General features: G+C 36.4%; 1 protein-coding gene across 1 annotated transcript in view; it reads left to right on the top strand.

Annotated features, from left to right (window-relative positions):
- LOC118193542 (teneurin-m-like) overlaps positions 1 to 24,650 on the top strand; it is an 826,904-nt gene that overhangs the window by 722,744 nt on the left and 79,510 nt on the right. Inside the window, exons 18-19 of the mRNA XM_085808642.1 lie at positions 14,142 to 14,427; positions 18,327 to 18,594. Coding sequence (XP_085664768.1) covers positions 14,142 to 14,427; positions 18,327 to 18,594 — 554 coding nt within the window. The remainder of the gene's footprint in view (positions 1 to 14,141; positions 14,428 to 18,326; positions 18,595 to 24,650) is intronic.

Here is a 24,650-nt window from a genome sequence, read left to right as displayed (position 1 = left end):
TAGAATAACAAAAAAGATCAGCAACTAAAAGGCAACGTGGCCTTCTGTATGAATACACAACTACATGTAAAGGCGCCAGTGCACCTACGAACTATTTCCAGAAGTTTCGTGGAAGCGAATGTAATATTCCTTCTATCTTCCTACTGTACCTTTAACACCGCAGCATTGACAGCTTCCTTAGCAGCAACGTGGAATGGCACAAACTGCAGATGTCTGGTAATTAGAGATGAATGTCTCTTCGTTCTGAGAATTGGCAACCATTGAATCCGAGTAAAAAGGTTCACTTCTGATCAAGAAACGATTTGTGCTCTGGGATGCAGTACCTGTGATAGCTCATATATTGCAGTAGTTGGTACTCAAAACATTTGACTGCCCAGAGGTACATGGATCAAATTTTACGTCCCCTCGCTCTTCCTAGCAAGTTACAGGTATATTATTTTAGCAGGATAATGTCCGAGTTCCACAGGATTGCCTGCATTATGTTCAGACACTCAGATGGTCTGCCTGTACCTCAGATATGTCTTCTATTGAGCCCATCTTCTGTCAGATAAAATGCCAACGACCACCGTGCTGTAGTATTGAGGATTTGGAGTTGCTGGTCTTTTACATTTTGGCTTACCTACAGACCAGCAACAAGAGTTGATTCAAATCCACGCTGGACAAAAATGCAAGCAACTAGGTTGGCCGATGCGCAGCTGAAGATGAAAGAACTACATACCAAAATTCATTCTGAAAATGTCCTGTTGCTTTATGCAATCGTATTTATCATTCACCTTCGTCTTTATTTCAGTGAACATTTATTTCAGTCAGTTATTTCTTTCTTTGCGCGCTAATTTCACTGTCTACAAATGCGCTTATTAAAAAAATAACTTTTCCTACCTAATTTAATTCCTACTTTCATATAGTGAAGGTTTTGTAGAAACAAATCAGAAACCCTGAAATGAGCTGGAAAGTTTCTGTCACATATTTATCCACATACAGCTATAAATGCTTGGCAAAATACTATGCTGTGTTATCTTTATCGTAATATATTTTTAGTATTAGTCTGTTTTCCTAATACTTTTAAATGCTATTCTTTTAATCTCAAACTGCTGTCAGGTCATACAAGTTTTCCAAGGGTAATCGATTAATCGAAAGCCCTTTCTCCAATAAGGTAACCCCAGGGTTTTCCGTAAAGACCTTTTGCACGTCTAGTTAGTTATCTAACCAAGCTACTCTATAATGTAATTAAGCTATTAGGAGTTACGATAAAAGTGCTTTAATTAACTCTAAGTGGTTAAGGGAGTCTCTTATTTCCTAATCCTAGGAATGATCGCATTTCTTTGGTGAATGTGTTGAACAGCATTCGGAAAGTTCTGTTTATTTTTCAAATTAAACTACCATACTTCGCTACAAAATTCAGCTCTAAATTTAGTTTAGATTTAGCAAGTGAAATCCCTTAAAAAAATGAAATGCAATTAGTTATGAAATGACAATTTCTTTAATTTACTAAGGCAAATAGAATTTTCTTTTCAGTTTCATATAGTGTCTAAATAACACCTGCAGAAGTTTCTGCTATGCTAGATGATAGTACAAGGTGTGACACAAAAAAAGGAGACTGGTCCGATAAACCATTGCACTTACTGAATCAGTTCTCCACTAAATGATCACTTTAGTAGAAGGAAGTAGTTCCCTTCAGCATTCTGTGCTGCCATTATTGGTAAAAACTCTGGAATGATATTTTTGAAAAACCCTTCAGGGAATTCTCGGTGTTTACCTGAACCTCTTCATCTGAGATAAAAATGGGTTCCCCTTAAGTAAGATGTAACTTAAGGAAATAAGAAAAGTCGCATGGACCCAAATCAGGTGAATAAGGACGATGCCCCATCACAGTAATGTTTTTGCTGGTCATAAACTGCTTGATAGATAGGGTGCAACAGCCATCCATCACTCCACAACCGTGGCCTCTTTTCCCTAATGTTTTCACGAATTATTTTAGTACTTCAATTTAGTAGTGTTGATTAACAGTCTGACCACTGGGAACCCATTGTATCATGATGAACGTGCTGGGCGCCCAGCATTTTCATCATCTTCCACACTGCCCCTTCCACTGAAAACCGCTTACGCCATTCAAACACACGTAAATTAAGACGACGTTTCATCTACATAAGCCTCGGTTAACATTTGAAACGTTTGCCTCCGTGGCTTATTTCTTAAGAAACTTGAATATTGATTCGCTGTTCGATTTTTACATTAGACATTTTCCCACCAAAATGTAGTTGCACATTAAAATTGTATTTTAATCTATTCCTTATAAAATTACACATTAAATTTATCTAAATAATATTTAGCAATTTAAAATAAAAATAAATTTGCACGCACATAAATATTTCGCAAAAGTGGTACCATTGCGAAGAAACTGACAAAAGGGGAAAAAAATGCTTAACTTCTGAAAAGATTATCACTTGATGATAAGTTGCTATATTTGTGGTAATGATGTACTCAAAACACTGTTGAACAAAGTCTTCTTAAGGGGTTAGTGGTAGATGACTTGGATCCATTCCTAATAGGTTCTCCATGAAAACTGGGATGAAGGTAAAAACAATGGCGAGGCTTACTAACCTATAATGCTAAGACCTCAGTTTTTTATTACATACCTCAAATGAGCAAACTAACATTTTATAATTTTAGCATTAAAATTATTCCACTCTAATTAAATCCCTTTTTTAATTTGACTTTTATTGAAATCTTATGTTTCTTAATTTTTATCTCCAATTCACTCAAAATATATTTAACTGGATTTAAATCTAGAGATTCGATTATTGCTCCGGGCAACTGTAGAACAATAAAACGCAAATATGTAAAGCAACATGCTCACTGTCAAACTACTGCATAAAGACTGCATATGCAAAGTACTGTATATGCCTGAAATTTTCCTAATTTTAACAATTCTTCTTCATTGTTCTATTTAGTTCGACAGACTGTCTATTTTTTCTTCGACTGCATTTTCGATCTATTGTGTGTGGGTTACTTGCCACCTCTGGCATTTGCCCCATCAAATTTATTAACTTTAAAAGTTCCCTCCAAAACTTGCCAGATTCCCACTATATCAGCACCTAGAAAAATTAGAAACACTGTTTCCTATCGTGTTCTTAACTCAGGCTCTTCGCTTTCGAAAACTTTCACATGGAGGGTTATTTTCTTTCTCGAAATTGAGTGGGGACATTGACTCATTACAAAGAATGTCCAGCATTGTAAAGCGCAGCTTTGAGAACGTTTTATTCCGAGATCGGAACTTCGAAGAAGAAAGTATTTCCAGTTCTTTTGTTGCCATAGCAACTCAGCAAATAAATCAATTTCGGAAACTGAAACAGGGTGCTAGTGTATTTGTTACTCGAAGCTTCATGCATTATACATTTCTCAGTCAGGAAGCGGAGAATTGTTTTTAATTAAGAAACTTTTGTGGAAAGTTTAAATATTTTACCACGCATTTTCGATTGCTCACATTTAAAAGTTGGGCAGGAAACCGAAACGCGAATGTAATTTTTTAATTTGAAGTCTGCTATCGAGGGATACATGTCAAGAGGCTCTTTGGGGATTATAAGTTATGTACTTTATCCTCGCAAATGGAAAAATATTTTATTTTAATTGATTGACATGAATTGACTGCGGAGTTTCTTGAAAAGACCGAAAATGTTTCCTTAATGAATGTAAGTGGAGTAGAATTTTCTTTTACACAAATACATAAATGCAGCTCAGCTCATAACGTACGAGCAACTTGAGGTCTCTTTGCAAGGTAAACGCATTAAGGCTGCTTTATACTAGGATAGTAATTTTATCGAAGAGAAAGGGCAAAGTTCTCGCAAAGGCAGCGGGGTATACAGTGAAAATTCGTAAGCTTTTCACAGCCTAGGATTTATGCTAACAAACCTGAGAAACATTTCACTGTTGAGTATTTATATTAGCATCTTTTGCAAGTATACTTACCATAAATGAAATAATAAAACAAGTAACTAGTGTGGAACTAAATTAGTGACACTTCTTTTAATTTAAATCGACATTTATAAAATGATCAAATTTTGGAAACATTCGAGACTTATTTTAGATCAAGATTTCCATTTAGTTGGACAATGTACGTTGCATATACAGAGGTTTTCTTCGTTAAAAGGTATGTTAAAAAAAAAGAAAGAAATATTTGGTGTTCAAATTATTTATTCGCAGTCACATGTACTGGAGGAAGAATTTATTTAGTTTGTAGAGTCATTAGGTTTTTTTTCGAAACAGGAGATGTGAAAAATCAGTAACACCTTCGTCGGGAATCGAATCACAGAACTCTAGTATACGCGCCCAGCGTGCTGACCACTACACTACGAAGGCATGCTAAGCAGGCGGGAGAAATACTTTATATAGTCTCCCTTCTAAAGAGCGGCTGGTTGCCAAGGGGGTTTAGGGGACCCAGTTGCCAAGTCCTGGGTGTGGAGAATCATCATCTACCTACCTTTTAGTTCGGCCGCCATTGTAGAGTCATTAGGGTTTTTTTGCGAAGCCAGGAAAGATGACAAATGAGCAACGCCTTCGCCGGGAATCGAACCACGGTCCTCTGGAATACGCACCTAGTGTGCTGACCACTACACTACGAAGGCATGCTAAGACGGCGGGAGAAACACCTTATAAGTTTAAATGAAGGATCCCTCTTCTCGATTTCATAAAGCAGTCAAAATTACGCCCCCAACTGAGATTGTGGTTAGTGACTATGGGTTTCGGCTATGGGTTTCGGCTTTCCTGTTCCGAGTAACTAAATCTCACTACAGGTCGACTCTGCCTTTGGGCACGTCGTGGAGGTTCAACCTCCACTATTACCCTCCAGCAGAGCCGCGCACCACCTGGATACGACACCAGGCAGCACCGGTCGTCTAATGCTCCTGCCAGTCGCTCGGGCGAGCCCATCGCAGCGGGACATTACCCAGCGACCCCGGGGGAAAACCCCACGGGTTACTAGCACCACGCCGCGTTAGGACGTGCCAGACTCCGAGGCCGGCCAATAAGTGACCTTTCCCAGAGCCTTCAGAACCACCAAGTTCATAAATTTTATACCCCCGTGGCCGAGACTGCCTAGGTACAGATCCTAGCCAGTAGCTTCGCAGAGTTCTCTACGTCGACCCCCGGGGGGGGCGTGGTTAGTGACTGTGACCTCAGTGTCGAAAATCCCGGGTTCGAATTCCGGACAAAGCACGAATGTTTATGAATGGATAGTGCCTGTACAGCATGCGGGCACTCTAAATATGCGGCGAATCGAAAGTCCTCTCCAGAGGTAGATGATAGCGCTGGAAGACCCTCGGACACGCCCCCGGGGCTCTTTCTCAAGTTTCTCAAATTCTCAAAGTCGGGCTGCCACTTACTTGTATATGGTGCTCAATGTTCTTATCAACGACATGCGCATTTGACTCCTCGCCACGATGAACGCAGTGGCTTGTGCTGACCATCGTCAGACAAGTTGATTTTGCTAACAACAACATCACTTATCATAGGACTCATCATATCTCTTTCTGTGGCCGTTAAAGTGCAGATCTATGTGGTGATATTTTTTAATATATTTTTTGACTTCAATGAATGAAGGGCAATATATTGTTAGGAGAATTTTCTGTTCATTTTCTATGTGTACATTCTAAAAGTGTATGATGGAGTGGTTATACAGAGGCTGTTCCTACATATTTTAGACGATTTTCGTTATGTTTGCAGAAGTATTTTATCTAAAATTTTTGTGTTTCAAATGTTCTCTTTGATAACCCTTATTCTTCATTATCCTTCTGTGCCGTAATTTCCAAAACTTTCCTTTTGTAAAATGGGAAGATTTATTTTATCCCATTCAACTTGAATCGCTTTCCAAAGTCCAAGGAGGATGGCAGGTAGACATTTGGGCAATCCGCATTTTAGAAGTAAAAAATTGCAAAAATCCATGGGTGATAATGGGTTTGATGAGTGTATGATGAACAGCAGTGAAATCCATGGTGAAATCCCATGGGTTCCATAACGGTGAAATTCCATAGGTTCCATGGTGAAAATCCATGGGTTCTATGGTGAAAATCCGTGGGTTCCATAATTGTGAAATCCCTAATTCCATAATGGTGAAATCTATGGTGAAATTCCATAATGATGATATCCATGGGTGAAATCCAAGGGTGAAAGCGGTGAAATCCAAGGGTGAAAGCGGTGAAATCCATGGGTGTTACATGGGTTTGATGAGTGTATGGCTTTGGTACATATTTCTTGTTCCATTTTGTTCCAGGAATTTAACTATGGATTTTGGCGTGTGGCTGCTTACTTTGTCTTCAGGCGGTTCTACTGGTTAATGGCATTGTCGGTAAAGAGAAAATATTTCATATTTACAAACTGGGCATAAAATATGTTCCTGAGAATATTTGGAGTTAATCATACCACTTTTATACACACCCTTTATTTTTAATTTGCCGTTATATGAAAAAACAGCAACAATCATAAATCTCTCTGAAAAACTTTCTGTAGATTCTTTGAATTATGCTTTAAGATCTTTTTCTTCTCTTTGATGATAATAAATGGATCACTTTTTATTGCAATCATTTAAATACACCCACGATACATCTATTGTGACAACGTTTTTCTATTTTTATCCGGATAGATGTTTCTCATAAAGAATTCTGCAGCACGTTCTGCGTACGGCGATATTTTTTGCTGAAAGGTGATGCGTATTACGTTCTGTTCTTTATCTTAAGATTAAAATCAGCATTAATCATTTTGTTTATAGTTGATAATGAACATCTTCATGATTTTGCAACTGTCTTTGCTTCAACTTAACTTCTCATCTCGAAGAAATTCCTGCACTAATTCAATTCATTTTAATTGTCTAAAATTATTTTTAATCTAGAAACCTAACCTAGGCGTCAGCTTAGCAGCGTTGCTTTTCTATAGCATATGAATGTAATGCTCTTCTAGGAAATTTTTATACAACGATGATTTATAAAAATATTTTTTTGAGCACGTGGGTACACAGAACCATGGAAGTAGGGAAATGTATATTTCCAACGTCATAGTTAGTCACCTTATAAGGTATTTCTCCCGCCCTCTTAGCATGCCTTCGTAGTGCGGTAGCCTGCACGCTGGGCGCGTATTACAGAGGTCGTGATTGGATTCCCGGCGAAAACGTTGCTCATTTTTCAACGCTTCTGCTTTCAAAAAATACCTAATGCCTCTACGACTTTGGAGGGTCTATTAATTCAGGAGGGTAATTACTAATCCGAATTCAGGAGGGTGATTACTAATCCGAATGCATCTTCTTGTGAAGTGTTAGTGAACGTTTGTGTGCCTCACGGTGCACTAATTGCTGGGGCACTGCCCAATAATTAGTGCTACAACATCCTCATGCTTTTTTTTCAGTGTTTTCTATCTTTGTCCTTAGTGACGCTACAATAATCAACGCCTTACGCAATCCAGCTGCACTCTTCAGAGATATGAATTAAAAACTCTGAAAACGCTAATTTTCGCCCTCATTTTTCCGAGTGGCAACAGTCTCGCAATCTGGAGATGAAAATGTACTTTATTTCGAGAAGTGTTGCCACTGCTCGCTTTCAAATCGTAGAGTTTTTTAATAAAATGTTTCTAAGTTTTACATGAAATTGAAATATCATTGCCAAACATTAAATACATTATTCCCGATTCCAAAAATTCGTCGAAAGCCATTTCGACTGTTCCCATCTTCGAATGACTTTAATCAGCCGAAATATTAATTAAAAACTCTGAAAACACTAATTTTCGCACTTGTTTATCCCAGTGGCAACAGTCTCGTACGTTGGAGATAAAAATGCTTTATATCGAAAAGTGTCGCTACTGCTCGCTTTCAAATCGTAGAGTTTGTTAATCAAAAATTTGCAAGTTTTTACAAAAATTTACATATATATAAAGAAGGATGCGTGTTTGTGTGTTTGTTTGTTCGGGTTACTGATTTCTGATCAATTATGATCCATTTTTTGCCACATTTAATCGACTAAGATTGAATATAGGTGAAATATTGGATGGAACTTTAGCTTTGACAACCATTTGATTAGAAAGACGAAAATCATTAAAAATTGCGTTCCATTGTGTCTAATATCATGAGAGAGAATTAGTTTATTTTTCTATCGAAATATTTTAAATGAGTTCCATCTCACAATCAAACTTAAAAATGTATAACTATGAATCTTATTTTTTGCAGCGTTTTCAGAGAAGGATTAGAGGGGTACCGTTCTCTCTGTTGTTAGATACATTACCCTCAATCTAACTTAACTGCCATGGGGTACTTCCGCTAGTTTCGAAAATTAGACTCTTTAACTTCATCAGCAACATTAAGAAATCATCCTTATTATCTCCTTCGCATAATCCAAAATTTCATTCTTGACTGACTGTCCAAATTTAAGTTTCCCTTTTTAGACTTTTACGGTTAAATATTTCAGAAATCGTTTCGAAGCCCGACGAATATATTTAGGGGTAAATTCACGTCACTTATAATCTCCGGCAGTGCCAATCAACTTGAACTCGTTGTGCTCTTCTTTCATTGGTCGGAATAGAAATTGGACGTCATACGGAGCCATGGCAGGAAGAAGGGAGTAAGGGTGGCGGTCGCGTTTGACAGGTGATGCTGCTTCAGCCGACACAAACTCGTGGCCGCAAACGATAATATATATTTATGAATTTTATTCCTTGGACGTCAATCTAAAGCTGATTTTTATGTCCCACACTCGTTCTTCGCTGGATATGGCGAGTTTCTTTTTGCCCTTTTCTTTTTGAGGGGAGAGTCAATAAAGTTGGAAAGTTTTCTGAAGAAGTTTATTTTTTGTAAGATGTTTAATCTTGGAGAAACGTTAGAAGAGTCGCCATGTGCGTCGATGTTTTGCAGAGGTTTAGTAGTATTTATTCATCCTTCGCCTTATTGTTGAGTGCCGCAGACCTAGGTATTAGAAAGCTGCAGTTTAAAAGACAGCTGCCGTCCTTAGAAAGTTATTTTTTAATATATATATATGTAATGAAAACAAGAAAAAGACGGAACAGTGTTGATGCGTAATACCTAGATAGGATAGATCGTACATCCATATTGAAAAGTAGGAATTCTGATAGCGTAGTATGCTAATATGTTCACTTGGTAATATCTAATAAACCTGGCAGTCGTGGTGGTTTTAATTCCATTTTTTTTTTATTTTCAGTTGACATTTACGGCCGCGGTTCACTGGGCACTTAAATCGGGCCTATTCGAGAACATTAACATTTTTAATAGTATTATTGCGATAGGAAGCGAGCAAAACGAACCGACGACAATCAGCACAGAAGTTCAAACTGAAAGTGACGCACTTACCCAATATTGCAGGCTCTTAAGAGAAAGGTTTTTTTAAGTTCTCCAAGTTTAGGTTCCCAATTAGCTACGTCATAACGCAATGACTAGAAATGAGGCAATCCAGAGAAGTTATCACCATTTTTAGAACAGAGAGGAAAGGATTAACGGGTTACCCGTTAGTTTAAATTATAATTTTGATTTACATTCTTTTAATCTTACATATATATATGTGATAATTTCGAAGCACAGTCCCGATGGCTGCGTGGTATAGCGAGAGGAAGGAGTTGATACCAAACTAGATTTAGCCAATTCTCATCTTTATTCGCAGATTTGCAGGCACACTAATATAATTCCGCGTAGACAACATACTCTTTAGTCATACAATTACGATAATATTTTACGCACATTCTTTTTTTGAAAAGAATGACGCAGGCATTTTACAGAAGCGAAGCGAGGAGATATTAGCAAGGTACAAGCTAGCGGAATAATGACGTAGTTATTCTGCCAACAGTATTTATATCAAGTCTGAGGTATAAGTAGAGCTAATTCGTGATTTGTTGATAGTATTAGTTTAAGTTGCCCTTTCCCAGTAGCGTTACATAAAGTAGAAAAATCTCGAATTTGAGAGAACAGATGAATTTAGGGGGAGAGCACCAAATCTAGAAATGTTAATTTTGAGATCGCCAATTATTTTTTTTAAAACAGCTATCGTATTTTTTATATATATTACATATATAATTATATATTTAATTTTACCTTAAAATATTTATGTCTGTTTCTGCATCGTGTGCTTTTCAGCTTGATTATTTTTCTTGCGGAACCTTTTAGATGTGGAATATAATAAAAATAGGTTAAAACTTCCATAGTTATCTAGAATTCTAAAATATTATTTTTAACGAACAATAAACCAATTTTGTAATTCCTCAGTATAGTATTACAGCTCTGAAATATTTAATTTTTAACTAGAAAAATATTCGTCCTTCTTCCAGCATGCCTTCGTGGTGTAACAGTTAGCACAATCGGCGCGTATTCGAGAGGTCCAGGTTCGAGTCCCAGCGGTTTTCACATTAACAGCTTCAAAAAAAAACAAAAAAAAACAAAAAAAAAAAAACAAAAAAAAAAAACTAACGACTCTACAGTTTTTTACTGAAATAACCCACTGGCGGCAGAGTGGTAAAATTGCTGAAAACTGGTTGTCCTGCCGCGACCCCGTAATGGCAGACCGCACATTCAGTTAATCGATGTTAAACGAATTTCGTATATTGCGTATGCCCAGAAGACGATTTGGCGCAATTTTAAAAGAAGACAAACGGTATATGGTTAATATTCTGTTATCTGGGCGTAAACAGTTCGGAGGTTTAAACTTGTTAGTTTTAATTTGCTTCATTACTTAGAGTGTAAATATCGATTGCAAACTATGCAAATTTTCGTTTAAGAAGGATTATAAAACAGGAAACATTACAAGCTATATTAGCTGCATCTTCATTGATTATGCTTCCGAGGAATAAAAGCTAATGAGTATTTACCATTCCTTCATTCGTATATGCTTTAACAAATTAAAGAATAAATCCAGTTTAAATTATTGAATTTAAAGTCAGAGAAATTATTATAAATATAACTGATAATACATATATTAAATGTAATATTTATGAAAAAATAAACCAAAATGAAATGAAACAGAATCAAATGCAATAAGCACAAACAAATGTACGTATTATTGCAACTGTAAACAGTCGATGATACCTACATGACGAACAGGCTTGTGTAGGGTTGTTTATGCTTTAGTCGCCAGTATTTCTTCCTGAGCCAATGGTACACCATTGAGTATGCGCAGTAAGCTAAATTCGACAACACTGATCAACTCAATGTGCGGTTTGCCATCACGCGTCCCGACCGGGTCCGATTCCAGGCGAACGAGTCGGCTGCAGATTCCCTTAGAAAGTTCTCCACGAAGGCATCTCTTACATTAGGCGAGTAGCCTTAGTATACTTTGCCATAATCTCCCAAACCATCCAACCAACTTTTATTCAATTATCTGATAATAAAAGGCCTCCATGTTCGCCGCCAACCGTCACAAATAATTTCGCGATACATAGCCTTTCCCCGCAGAAAGGAAAAGAGTGTTGAAATAATGAATACGGAAATATTTATTAAAAATAATGAAGAAACATCATTAAAATTGTGAATATGAGAGTACTCATAGCTACAGATGTATGTCACCCATAATGAGTAAGGCTGTATCTGACAGCAGATTCCAATAAGCTCAACAGCTTTCTTCTCAGAGTTCTCTTCGAGTTTTCCGAGCAAATTAATTACATTAAGTCGTTATCTTCCATGTAACGAGTTATTTTTGCAACCTTTATTTTCTACAAGTAAACACCAGCATTGATTTGATTTGGTTTGGTTTATGTGATTACTACAAAGCATCGAGGGTTATCTGCCTGAGGGATGCCTTCGGGGGGGGGACTTTCTAAGGGAAACTGGATAGTATACACGTTACACATGGAGAAACCACCCATGCAGTTAGCCCTTTCGCGGATTCGAACCTCGGACCGAACTACTAGTGTTCAGCGACTTCACCGCTCGGTCGCTAGTGTGCCTCGGTAAACACCAGGAGAATTCACAATTTATCGCTGCGTTATTGTCACAATCACTGTTGCGTCAAAAATGTAAACGTCCTTCTGAATATACTATTTAGTTACTCTTAAAAATCCACTCAAGCTTTAACGTTGAGAAATATTCATTCTTGAAAAAGTGTTAAACGCACTGGAAGTTGTAATCGAAGGTCAACCCTCAGTCATCAAATATGTGCCCTTCCTTGTAGTTAACTTTTCACATTTCTAAATTCTAAGAATGTAATGCAAAGAATAAAACGACAGTTTTTTAAAAAGAGTAGATGATTGAAATACTGTTAAATTTTACTATAATAAGCAAAAATATATGACAACAGAATGTAGACAATTTGTTTAGTATTTGGAAAGGCAAGTAGTACGTTTGTGCATGCTTCCTGTAAATGTTCTAACGCAAAAAACACGTCTTTAAAAAAGTAACAAAAACCAAATGCTCCTAATCAATAAAGAGAAGCTATCTTTATACCCTTATATAGCTCGCTCTTTCCAGTGCGTCGTATTTTAGTTGTTGTTCATCTAATGTCATAACCTTTGCCCTTTGCGGATAAAAGTCCATTTTCGGTTGACGTTATATGCACGTTTCTTATTTTTCTTACCAAAACTGCTCATTTGCTATATTTGTAGAGTCGTTAAGTTTTTTGGAGATCTGAAAAGTGTGCAGGGCCCTGACCGGGACTCAAACTCTGAAGCTCTCGAATACGCATCGAGTATGCTTCCAATTACAACGGGAAGACATGCGGAAAGGAGGAAGAAAATACCTTATATACTCCCCCTTTTAAAATGTGACTGGGGATTAGGGGATCCAGTCGCCAAACTCTAATGGTAACGAATTATCATCCACCACTTTTTTAGTTCGGAGCATGTGTAGAATCATTAGGTTTTTCTTTTGAAAATGGAAGCGTGAAAAATATTCAGTGGCTTTGCCGGGACTCGAAGCCTGGATCTCTCGAATACGTTTCCAATTACACCACGAAGGCATGCGGAAAGGAGGGAGAAAATACCTTATATACTAATTAAATATTATTGAAATTTAGAAGCTGATATCCTATATTTGCCTCAGGTATTCAAGTATCTTGCTCTTACGACCAAATCGAGCCTATTCAAAAGAGAATTAATACATTTTTTATGACTTCTGTTTTTTTTTTCGGGGGGGAGGGGAAATTCTCTTTTTCTGTAACTTTAATTCTCAATTTCGGGAACTGATATCCAAGAGCCACGAGAAAGGTTAAGCTTGATGAAACTCAGTTCTAGTATGTTACACTAATATGCTTAGGGTGCACATCTCTATTTCAGAGTGTTGTTTTTAGTATATCCGTAATAATTTTGCTAAGGTTCGTTCGGGAACACCATTTGAAATTTCGCACGTGCATGAGGGTGCACGAGCAAACTGTCCACATTCTTTGTGCAGTACCTGAAGTCACTTGCGTTTACAGTATCAGTCCGTACCCTTCGTAGTGTGATGTTCATGAAAACTATCTGTCCCGCTAACTGTGAAATACATTTGTCATCTGTTTCATATATTCCTTCACTAACACACTAACAGTGGGACTTATTTACAAAGTTTTCATCTTTATACTTTCTAGTTTCTGTTATTTTACGAATTTCCACTGTTATAAATTATTTCTCCCGATTTCTTAGCATGCCTTCGTGGTGTAATTGTGAGCACACTCGGCGCGTATCCGAGAGATCCGAGTCCCGGCGAGGACATTGCTCATTTTTCATGTCTGCTGCTTCGAAATAACCTAATGTCCCTATAGTGGCGTCCGAGCTGGATGATGATTTCCCACCACCAGCATTTGGCGATTGGGTATCCTTATGTCCAGTCGCCCTTTAAAATGGAAAGTATATAAAGTATTTCTCCCGCCTTCTTAGCATGCCTTCGTGGTGTAATGGTCAGCACACTCGGCCCGTAGAGGTCCGAGGTTCGAGTCCCGGCGAAGGCATTGCTCATTTTTCCTGTCTCCTGCTTTCAAAAAATGCCTAATGTCTCTACGTTGTAATTAAAACATGAATAGAGTATGCACTAATATAATACTGTAATTCAGATGTTTTTATCTTAGTTCAGTTATATCATTTGTATTTCAACTGTATGGATTTTACTGCATTTGTTTGAATTAACTGCATGAAAAATTAAGTTTTTAAGCCTGATTCTTTTGTCTAAACAACAAGCAAGTAAAAATGACTGATATTTTTAGGTTTGATCTGCTTGTGAATGGAGGCGGAGCTGTTAAACTTCACTTACAGAGAGAGCCATTTGTACCTAAAACGATCACAGTTATTGTACCCTGGAATGAGATCGTTGTAGTGAACAAGATCACCCTCACTCGAGATCGTGGAGAGCAGACTAAAGAAAAAGATTCCGAGATAGTTCCCTGTCCTCATCATGACTATGAGACGATGAAGCCCGTCGTTCTGGCAACTTGGAAACATGGGTTCCAAGGAGGCTGTCCTGAAAGGAACTCAATATTGGCTGAATCACAGGTAATTTTGCGAAAACAAGAAGTTTCAGTCTCAAAATTATATGTTTCTTTCTGAACAATAAATAAACTTCATTGATGGTTAATAAACAAGCATAGGAATTCAGGAGGTCGATCAGAAAATCGTTTTATTTATTTATTACTGTCAGTTGTAGTACTTAATTAGTTTTAAAACTTGGTTTTCTTTCAATTAGTTTTCAAACTTGGTTTTTCTATCTAAATTAGTGTATTATAAAATCTCAGGCAGAGCTATATTTTTAAGTATATGTTCGAATTAACAAATCTTCCGTTTCAGAGCCCTTCATATGTCATTCTGGATTGTAAAAATGTGGCTTTCAGATAGAAGTGGTTAAATTATAAATTTTTAAAGTTAGAATTCAATGATAAATGTAAAATTTTATTTGATTTTTAACTTCACCCTGAATTCCCGTATAACGGTTTCAAAAACATTTGAAATATAATTACATCTTCTACTGCAGAAGGAACTGAACGGTTATTATAAACGAAGGACTATGGCAGTCGAATGTATCAAAAGAAACTTTCATTGTTTATTATATTCATATATTGGGTTGTTTGGAAAGTAATTTCGTTTTTTCCCCAACAGAGGGCCTAATTGTACTTTTTTACCGAAACTTCACTCTTAAGCTGCATAATCATTATATGTTTTAACAGCTGATGTAGCAAGTCTTGCTTGTGAGAAAGTTCAGTTGATTCTATGCAGTAGTTTTTGGTTGGTGTCCTTTCAAATATGGAAAGTGAAAAGCAATACTTTCGGCATATATTTTATACTATCGAAAAGGTAAAACTGCTGTTAAATCAAGAGGAAAATTGTCTAATATGTATGGAGAAGGTGTACTGACAAAAACCTGGTGCCCAAACTGGTTTGTAAAATTCCGATCCGGAAATTTTAGAAAATGCACCATTATCTGGAAGGCAAGTTAAAGCTGATGAAGGCACAATAAAGACATTAAATGATGCAAACCGGTTATCAACAACTTGTGAAATTGCTGAGAGATTAAATTTATCGAATTCAAACGTTCATGATCATTTGAAACGCCTAGGTTTAATCTCAAAGTTCGGCATATGGATTCCTCATTATTCCAAGGAAAGAAACTTGTGCCTTCGCATTGACGTTTGTAATTTGCTTGTCAAACGTCAAGAAAATGATCCATTTTTGAAGCGCATCATCACTGGGAACGAGAAGTGTGTTGTCTACAACACTGAATGCAAGAGACCATGGAGTAAAAAATATGAACCCGCTCAAAGTACTTCGAAAGCTGATATTCATTAAAACGGCCATGCAATCCGTTTGGCGGTATTTCAAAGGAATCTTCTTTTTTTAGACCTCTACCGGACAATACAAAAATCAGTTCTGAGGTGTATTGTCATCAGCTTGACAAACTGAATTCACTTAAACAGTAAACGCCAGGAATGATCAACAGAAAAGGGGTAATGTTCCACCAACAGCTTTTACAGCTTGGTTTGTATATACTGCCATACCCGCCATATTATTCAGATCTGTCACCTTCTGATTATTATTTGTTCCGATCTCTATATTTTTAGGCGGTAAAACCTTTACTTCAAAATGATGAAGTCAAAAATCACCTGGATCATATTTTTGCCAGAAAAAAAAAAAAAAAAAAAAAAATATGAGCATGGAACTCCTAGAAAGGTGGCAAAAAGTATTGGATCAGAATGAACAAGATATAATTCAACAAAATATTTATTCACTATAAAAAATATCTTCTTTCATTTTCATAAAAAATTACTTTCCGAACAACTCAATACAAATGAAATAAGAAAATTGCAATAATAACTTTATCCTGATGTTGATAAGGTTTCAAATATTACTTTAACTTAGCAAGACAAATTCGGGGGGAAAATAGTTTTATGACAAATACCAAATTAATCGCAAGTGTATTTTCCTAAGGCCATCTTTCCATTTTTTTAATTTATATATACTTTAAAAATTACATTCATCACTTGTTTCTAAGTATTATAGTGTATTAGATTATTGAATCACATCCTCTTGATTAAGCGTATATAATAAAGATTCTGTATAATTTAGAACATTTACCGAACAAAAAAGAGGATAAGAAGGTGTTCAGTAGAATTTATGTTGTCATTTCTGCTTACCCTTTTTGTGGGGGATTGGGGTTAATTGGTATAAGTTTTCAAATACTTAATTTTTGAGCAAACTTGTAATGTTTGATATTTATTGATTGATTGATTGATTTAATGTATAATGATTTAATGTTTGACAGAATTGATAATTTAAATGCCACCGAAAGCACAAAGTTAAAAAATGTTTCTCAAATTTAATTTCTTATTCGTCTAACTAGTTGCGGAGTTTAAATTTATTCAATACTGGTAATAAAGAGCTGGCTGCATAAATGTTTTCGTGTTTTTCTCCATGGATAACGTGACTGCAAGCAATTTCGCATAAAATTCCTCCATGAAGACCTCCCTCCTCTCCCTCGGTTCCCATGAAGACATCTATCTTTCTGACAGATGCTAAACATTATACGAGTATTTGGGAATGTCCATTACTTTCAGTTAAAGCAAAGCATTTACTAGGATATGCAACAAACATTCCAAAGAAATATTTATTGTACAATACAAACAATTGTACAATACATGTGTGTCTCTACACTTCAACAAATTGTGTAATATATTATTAAAACCGAAGGCACGGTAATTATAAATAATTAATTATATTACATGAGCAAATTAGCAATTATTTAAGACCAAGTAAATATTATATCATTATGTTCTATCTACATTTCTTAAGAGCAAGAGAACTTGCATGAAATCGTTTCCCCCCCCCCCGTATATGTTTTTCTTCCTTACTCTATTATTTTTAGCCCAAAGGGGCAATTTGCCCAGAAGGGCTATTCATTTTGTGTTGGCATTTTGCGTTGGTTTACTATAAACGGCGTTTCACGTTACAAATTGTTGCCACCAAATATGACAGCCCTGCATTATATTTAAAGAAATTAAATAATAATGAATTTACGTGCATGTATGTATGTTTCTCGCACTGTGAAAAACAACGATACTAGAGACATCAAATTTTGAAATTTTCAAATTTTGAATATGGTCATTTGGAAGCCCCAATCTGGAATGCGGAATTTGCTTTATCATCTATTTCATATTTTGTAAAGCTTTAAGGAATTTTGTATTAAGAAACTCAACGATTTCAAAGCGAGCAATGGCAACACTGTACGAAAAAAAAAAGACATTTTTACCTCCAGCGGGCGAGACTGTGTATCGGAAATTCTAAAGATAGGCTCTTTTTAAATTATTTTGTGTTATTGCTATTGAATTTAATTTCATAGTTTAAATGAAAAGAATGATACCTTTAATAAAAGAAGGTAACATACAAAACGTTAAAAAAACGCCCGTGTGGGCGTAATATAAAATCTGAAAGTATTCAGATTTTTTTTGGTTGTTATTAGTTTATATGTTTGGCACAGACCAGTGGGTTCCGTTGCTGAGGTTAACCGAATTTCCAGTCGAGCGCGGTTATTTAATGTTAACGCTTCCAATCTTATGGCTGCATATGCTGAGCGTATGGCTGATCAGTTGTTTCGTCAATTTCGGGAAAGGATCCAAAATTGTCTCCCCGTAGTGTTCTTCATTGAACCAGAAGAGAGTACAGGATGTAGATAGATAGATATACGGATAGTCCTTGAGCATTTTTACCATAAAATGTAATGAACATGCTTAGATAAAACTTAAACACGAAGCAAGTATAGAACATCGAATTATGAATTTAATCAGTAATACGGCTACTATATAAATACTTCCATTCAAGACTAATAGATTAATTTACGGCATAAGGAGAATTAGCGATACCTTCAAGTAAAAAGATCTGAAACTTGCCCTTTGTTGTTATTTCAGGTAATCCAAGAGAGTCTCCCTATACCAGGAACTGATCTACATTTGGTATACCATAGTAGCAGGGCCGGAGGCTACCTCTCTACTATCCAACTACAGCTGACCCCAGACACTGTGCCGAAAGACCTGAAGCTCATTCATCTTCGAATTTCCATAGAAGGTATACTGTTTGAAAAAGTTTTTGAAGCAGATCCTGCCATCAAGTACACATACTCCTGGAACAGAAGGAATGTCTACCGGCAGAAGGTATACGGGGTCGCAACGGCTAATGGTAAGCAAGTATCATTTCATAGCAGCTTAAACAAGAAATTTTTTTTATCGTTAGGACTTCAAGCTTTTTCATACTAGGGTAAGAGAAATATTTGCGCCGATGAGAAATCGTTATAAGGTTAAACTCAATTCGACTTCAACTAGATTTTTCAGAATGTTGACGAATTCTCATTCCTCTTTTCTCTTTCAATACCAAATATATTTCGTCTTGTAAGGCTGGGGTCACCAAAATGTTCTTTCCTTCTATTTACCATAGACTGCATTCCGAGTCTTTCCTCTCTATTTGTTTTAAAGTATCTCAGTTTTTATCTGGTCACGGCAAATTTGCGAGTTACCTGTTTCGTTTTAATCTAAGATCAAACAATTTATATGAATGTTCAAAAAGAGTACCTCTAGATGTGGAATATTTGATTTCCTCATGCCCTCCATTTGGTGGTCTTAGATTATGCTTGCAGAACGATTTGGAAATGGTGGGAATGACTTGGCCAGTGAACTTATCTGTTTTCGTGAAGTCCAGACTGCTGTTCTCTGCATTTGTTCGTTTTATTTATGTATGCAAGTTTTAATTATTTTTCTGAACTTACTTCTGTAGATCCCGTGTTGTACATCTGTGGTGCACGGGGAGTTTGCATGTTTTCAAATAAAAAATCCCACAACTTCATATAAATACAATAATATGAAATGATTAAAAGGTTTCTTTGGAGCTTCAGCTAGAAGATGCAGAACTACAACAATTAACAAGATTAGACTCTGCTTCTTGGGCGACAAACAGGAAGCAGTTATTTAGAATACAAGCCAAAGGTTAAATTTAAAGCCTGACTGTCTTTGTGTATTAATTCACAGTGTAAGTATGGACAGAATGAAGGATACTTTTTTTCAAAAACGGATTGTAAAATGGATTTAAAATGGATTCAGAACAGAATTTTTTCTTAACATCTGTTCATACGTATGTATATCGCATAACCCAGGGTTTCTTAAAATTTTTTCAGTCGCGACCCCTTTTTATCACTGATATTTTTTCGCGACCCCAGGACTCCATAATATTTACAAAAATTTTGATGGACCCCTTAAGTATTGAGCAAATCCTACACGCGCGTGAGTGAAACTGTCAATTTTTTTCACTTATACTGTAATATACTCGTAGTATTGCAGTTTTAGGTCATTAACTTTAATTTCTAATTTTAAGACATAGAGCAATGTGAAAATTTTAAAAAGTAACAGACGAAAGGACAGCGTCACATGCAAAGCAAGAAAAACGAACGTTTATATTATAGAAAGAATGCCTCGAAACTTTTTTGTTTTTGTCTGCATTGTCTTATCTTTATCTATTTTCAGATACATTGTGTAAAAATATTTGGTAATTGTAAAATTATTATAATAAGTTAAAGAAATATCAAAACTGCTAAAATGTTTGGCGACCCTCTGCTGCAAGTCCCGCGACCCACAATTTAAGAAACCCTGGCATAACTCAAAACCGAATAGCCCTAGAACGTTGAAATATTGTACATAGGACTTTCTTTTTGGTGTTGTCTCTAGACAGGGGTGGACGCGGTGCTATACCGATTAACCTAATGGTAAAGGGACAGTGCCCGCGTCCTCCGTCACTTGTCACTTGTTCATAGGACTTCTGTAACATTTAGTTATGTAACATTTAGTTAGCCGTTTTCATTGCAATCGTCCATACCAATCGCATATGCTATCCCACCCTGTCCACCTGGCTCGGTGAACTTAGTATTTGTAATTGAGCATTTTTTGCTTTTAAAGTGGTTGAAATATGTTGTTTTTATTCTCCGGTTAAGTATGTAATGCCTTTATTTAAGGTGAATACAATAGTTACAGAATTATGAACAGTTTGAAAGTTTAAGTGGCGTAGGTCTAACGAGGCCACTTCTTGTGTACGTTTGAAACTCTTAGTAGAATAGTGAATTTAAGCACCAATTTTAGTTTCCTTTCGCACATGGGACCAAAAGTTAACCTTCAATTTTTCAAACTGAAAATTTGGTCTTCTTTGCCATTGGTATTGTTTTGGCGCAGAAATTAGTTTTAACTCTGAAAATCATGTCTTTTACTGTATTTGGTGTTTTATGTTCTTCTGTAGTTTACAATTTTTATGTATTATTGCATATTCTGAAATATATCTGTAATGAAATTCAAGGAAATAAGTTTAAATGAGGTGGACTAGAAAACGTGCTTAATTTAGTAGGCCGTACAAGGAAGTCATGTGTTTCTCACATTAGATATTTTATCACAAACCCAGATAGAGCAGCTAGAACAAAAGGCGCCATTTAAGATTGGAGAGTTACAACTAATATTATTCTTAAAGGCTTAACAGAGTGAAAATTGCACTCATGCCGTGCAGGGAATTAAATATTCCTTTTGCTTTCTTTCCTTTAGATGTCAACTTCTCTCCAAGGCGAATCGATCCAGAGAAAGACAATCACTGGTCCAGGATGCTTTTATCGTAATTACACAGTCAGTTTCCAAGACGTCGATTGAAAAGATGGGCCTTGTGTCAAGGGAGACATGACACATTATTGACAAATGTGGACGTCTTTTACTTCGCATATGAAACGATGTTTATTCGATCCAAGCGTCCTATGGTAGGAGAGGAGGGGTAGGAGGGAGCGAAATCCACAATCAATTCGTCTCTTTTCACTTAGCCAAATGGATTCGAATGAAGAGAAAAACACATTTTCGACACTCTCTTTGCCTGCTATTTTATCTCGTGTTCTTTCGATTAGATATATTTGGTACAAATTACCCCATCGAAGTAAATAATCATTTTCGTTGCGTTTCTCTTGCAAGAGGTTTAAAAAAAATTGCGTAAGGAACTTCAGGCAAACTCGTAATTATATGTTTTAATTTGTTAAATTGTACAGCAAGGTGTCTGGTTTGTTTGTGTGAGTTTTAATGTGGCTTTTGTTGCATATATTATCCCGAATTCATGGTACTAAAGTAGCTGGGTTTTATGTAACAAATAATATTACAAATATTAACTTTTATTTGTAAAGATGTATGACAGAAAGGGCGTTTTTAATAACAGAATAAATAACTCTGCATCTTCAAAGACACTGATAGATAATCAGTTGTCAGTTTTGAAGGAATAACGATAGCTTTGGAAGGTGAATAGTTATGATTTCATTTTTCACATCGTGTGCATTTTTTAAATGCGTTTCTCCGTAATAGGAATCTTTTATACTTGCATTCGCCATTATTAAATTTCAATGCATTTTATCTCATGAGATTCTCGATTCAGTATCATTTGAAAGGGATAATTACGCAACTGGTTTGACTTCCATAGCCCATTCCATCCATTTCCCTGTGATTAGAAATGCAGCGACTAAACTTCTTACTAAAAAAAAAAAAAAAAGAAAATCAGAGATGAAACGCAACATATAATAGTGTTCAGCACTGGCTTTCTGTAAAAGGATCATCAACCTCTTTTTTATTTATGTAGAATCAGCTTATACGGTTATACACCAAACCGTTTTATCAACTTATTACACATGTTGGAAAAATACGGAAATATACTGGAACGAGAGAGGCATATCAAATAATATATGAACAAAACTGTGTACTGTTAAATGTGCCACCAAATTTTAATTCATTTTGTACTTCCAACATGCCGTATCGGGAAACTTGAAAAACTCTTGATATGTTTCGAACTATGGACTTTCCATTTCTTACCCGGGCGTCCTCAGCTCTTACACATAAAGAAGATGATCATCCCTTACATAGTGATTAAATTATGTTCTGCTAGACAGCGGCATTGAATGGTGTGCATGAAGAAGTAAGAAACGTGAAAAATGAGTAATGCCCTCGCTGGGACTCGAACCTCGACCTCTCGAATACACGCCGAGCGTGTTACCTTTACACCATGAAGGCATGTAGAAAGGAGGGAGAAAATACCTTAGAAACATTGCTCGAGCCATGAGAGTAGTACGAAATTCGTTCCATTAAGATTTATAAGTGGGATATGAGTACAAATACCTCACTTATAATAAATCTGAATGCAACGAACTTCATATAGCTTTCACGGCTCGAACAATGTTTTGCAATCAAAGGCAGAAACACTGATCTTGGTGCTAAATGCGTTTATAAGCCTAGCTTTACACTCTAAAGATCCTATTCTATTTTGTTATAACGCCCTTCTTCCAACGTCGATCCTGAAGTCGAAGCTGGAGATGTTTAAATAGATACCGTCATTCTGTTCCTTCATTTCGGACCGGCTATAAAATTCCAAAAGGACGACAATTTCAGGCAAAAAAAGAACTATAATGAACTTTGTTATGCAGCAAACAACAGAGTTCTACAAAAGGGTACCTTTAAACACATTTGTTAATAAGATGATTACCTTAACACCGGCGGCAATATTTTTCAGAGCATAGTAATCCTTCCAAATCATACAGCTCTCGAGTACCGATCGCTCCATAAACACTTTAGAGCAGAAAAGGTATGCACACAAAGGGAATGCTCAACAGTTTCGGATTAAATGGCCAGTCAGAATTGCAGAAAACAGAAAATCGGATTATTTTGCGAAAGAAAGTGTTTTTCAAGAATTTTCCTCGACGAAAAGACATTGATAAGTCTATTCGAATCTTGGATCAGTAAAGAAGCTTTATGTCTTAGTAACAGAAATGGAAGAATTTTCTAGACTAGGTTATAGTATTTTTCACAAGTAAGCCGTGCGTAGAATGAGAGCGAAACAATTAATTCGATATTCTTTTAAGTTAATTGGTAGTACTATAAGGAGAGAGCAGGGTCCGGACATCCGGGCGGACTATTCGGGTATCATCCGAATCCCGGGTAGTACTATAAGGACAAATAAGGCGCAGCCCCATCCACCTAATCGACAAGATTTTATGACAAACAAGGGCTGCGCCAAGTAAAAACAAAAAAAAAAAAAAAATCATATAAAATACATATAAAAATACATAATTACTATAAGGTATTTTCACCCTCCTTTCTGCTTGCCTTCGTGGTGTAACGGTGGCATACTCGGCGCGTATTCGAGAGATCCAGGTTCGAGTCCCGGCGAAGGCATTCTCATTTTTCATGTCTCCTGTTCAAAAATACCTAATGACTCTTCTACAGTAGCGCCCGAGCTAAAAAAATGTTGATGAATGAGCATTCTTAAACCCCCCCCCCCAGGATTTGGCGACTGTGTAGCCTAATCCCCAGTCGTCCTTTAAAAGGGCTTTTTCTCCCTTCTTTCTGCATACCTTCGCAATGTAATGATAACACACTCGGCGCGTGATCTAGAGGTCTGGGTTCGAGTCCCGGCGAAGGGACTGCTCATTTCTCGTCTCTTGCTGCGAAATAACCTAATCACTCTACAGTACAACTGAAGCGTATAAAGTATTTTCTCCCTTTTTTCCGCATGCTTTCGGGGTGGAATTTGAAGAATACTAGAAGCGTATTCGACAAAACCAAAGTTCGAACTTCAAAAAGAACATTTTTCACGTCTACGGCATCAAAATCTCTAATGATTCCACAAGCATTTAATGCCTATGAAGGATTTACTGTTTACTAAATATTGCTAAAGCAAACTATCATAATCCCAGGGCTTTTCTTACCAGTTTGATAAGAAATTTACTTATTTTCGCGGTTTAAGTAACGCTAATATCTTCCACGTTCTAGTAATTATATATTTAGGTATGACACAAATTTGTGTCGAAAATCTCACTTCTGAATGATATTTCCAAAGAACACGTAAGATGTATCGTATCTATGTACGCATCTGCACGTATGTATCTCGCATAACTCAAAAACGAGCAGCCTTAAAACGTTGAAATTTTATATATAAGCTTGCTATAAAATATAATTGTGCACATCCTTCTTTGGATGCTATCAGGCTCACCAAAAGTATATAAATATAAGTGTACCCATTCTGTTACTCGGCTCGGTGAGCTCAGATTTTTTATTCTTATATATTGGTAAATTGTGTATTTTTTGCTTTAAAATGATTAAATTATATTGCTGTTATATTCTGGTTAAGGTTTCTATGTCTTTAATTAATCTGCATGCAATAATTGCAGAATTAATAATTTAAATATT

This window comes from Stegodyphus dumicola, chromosome 1, assembly GCF_044657685.1.
Source record: "Stegodyphus dumicola isolate Sdum_Otavi_A_Nest chromosome 1, ASM4465768v1".
Classification (NCBI taxonomy): domain Eukaryota; kingdom Metazoa; phylum Arthropoda; class Arachnida; order Araneae; family Eresidae; genus Stegodyphus; species Stegodyphus dumicola.
The sequence above is the reverse complement of the archived record's forward strand: the minus strand, read 5'-3'. Positions and strand labels throughout refer to the sequence as shown.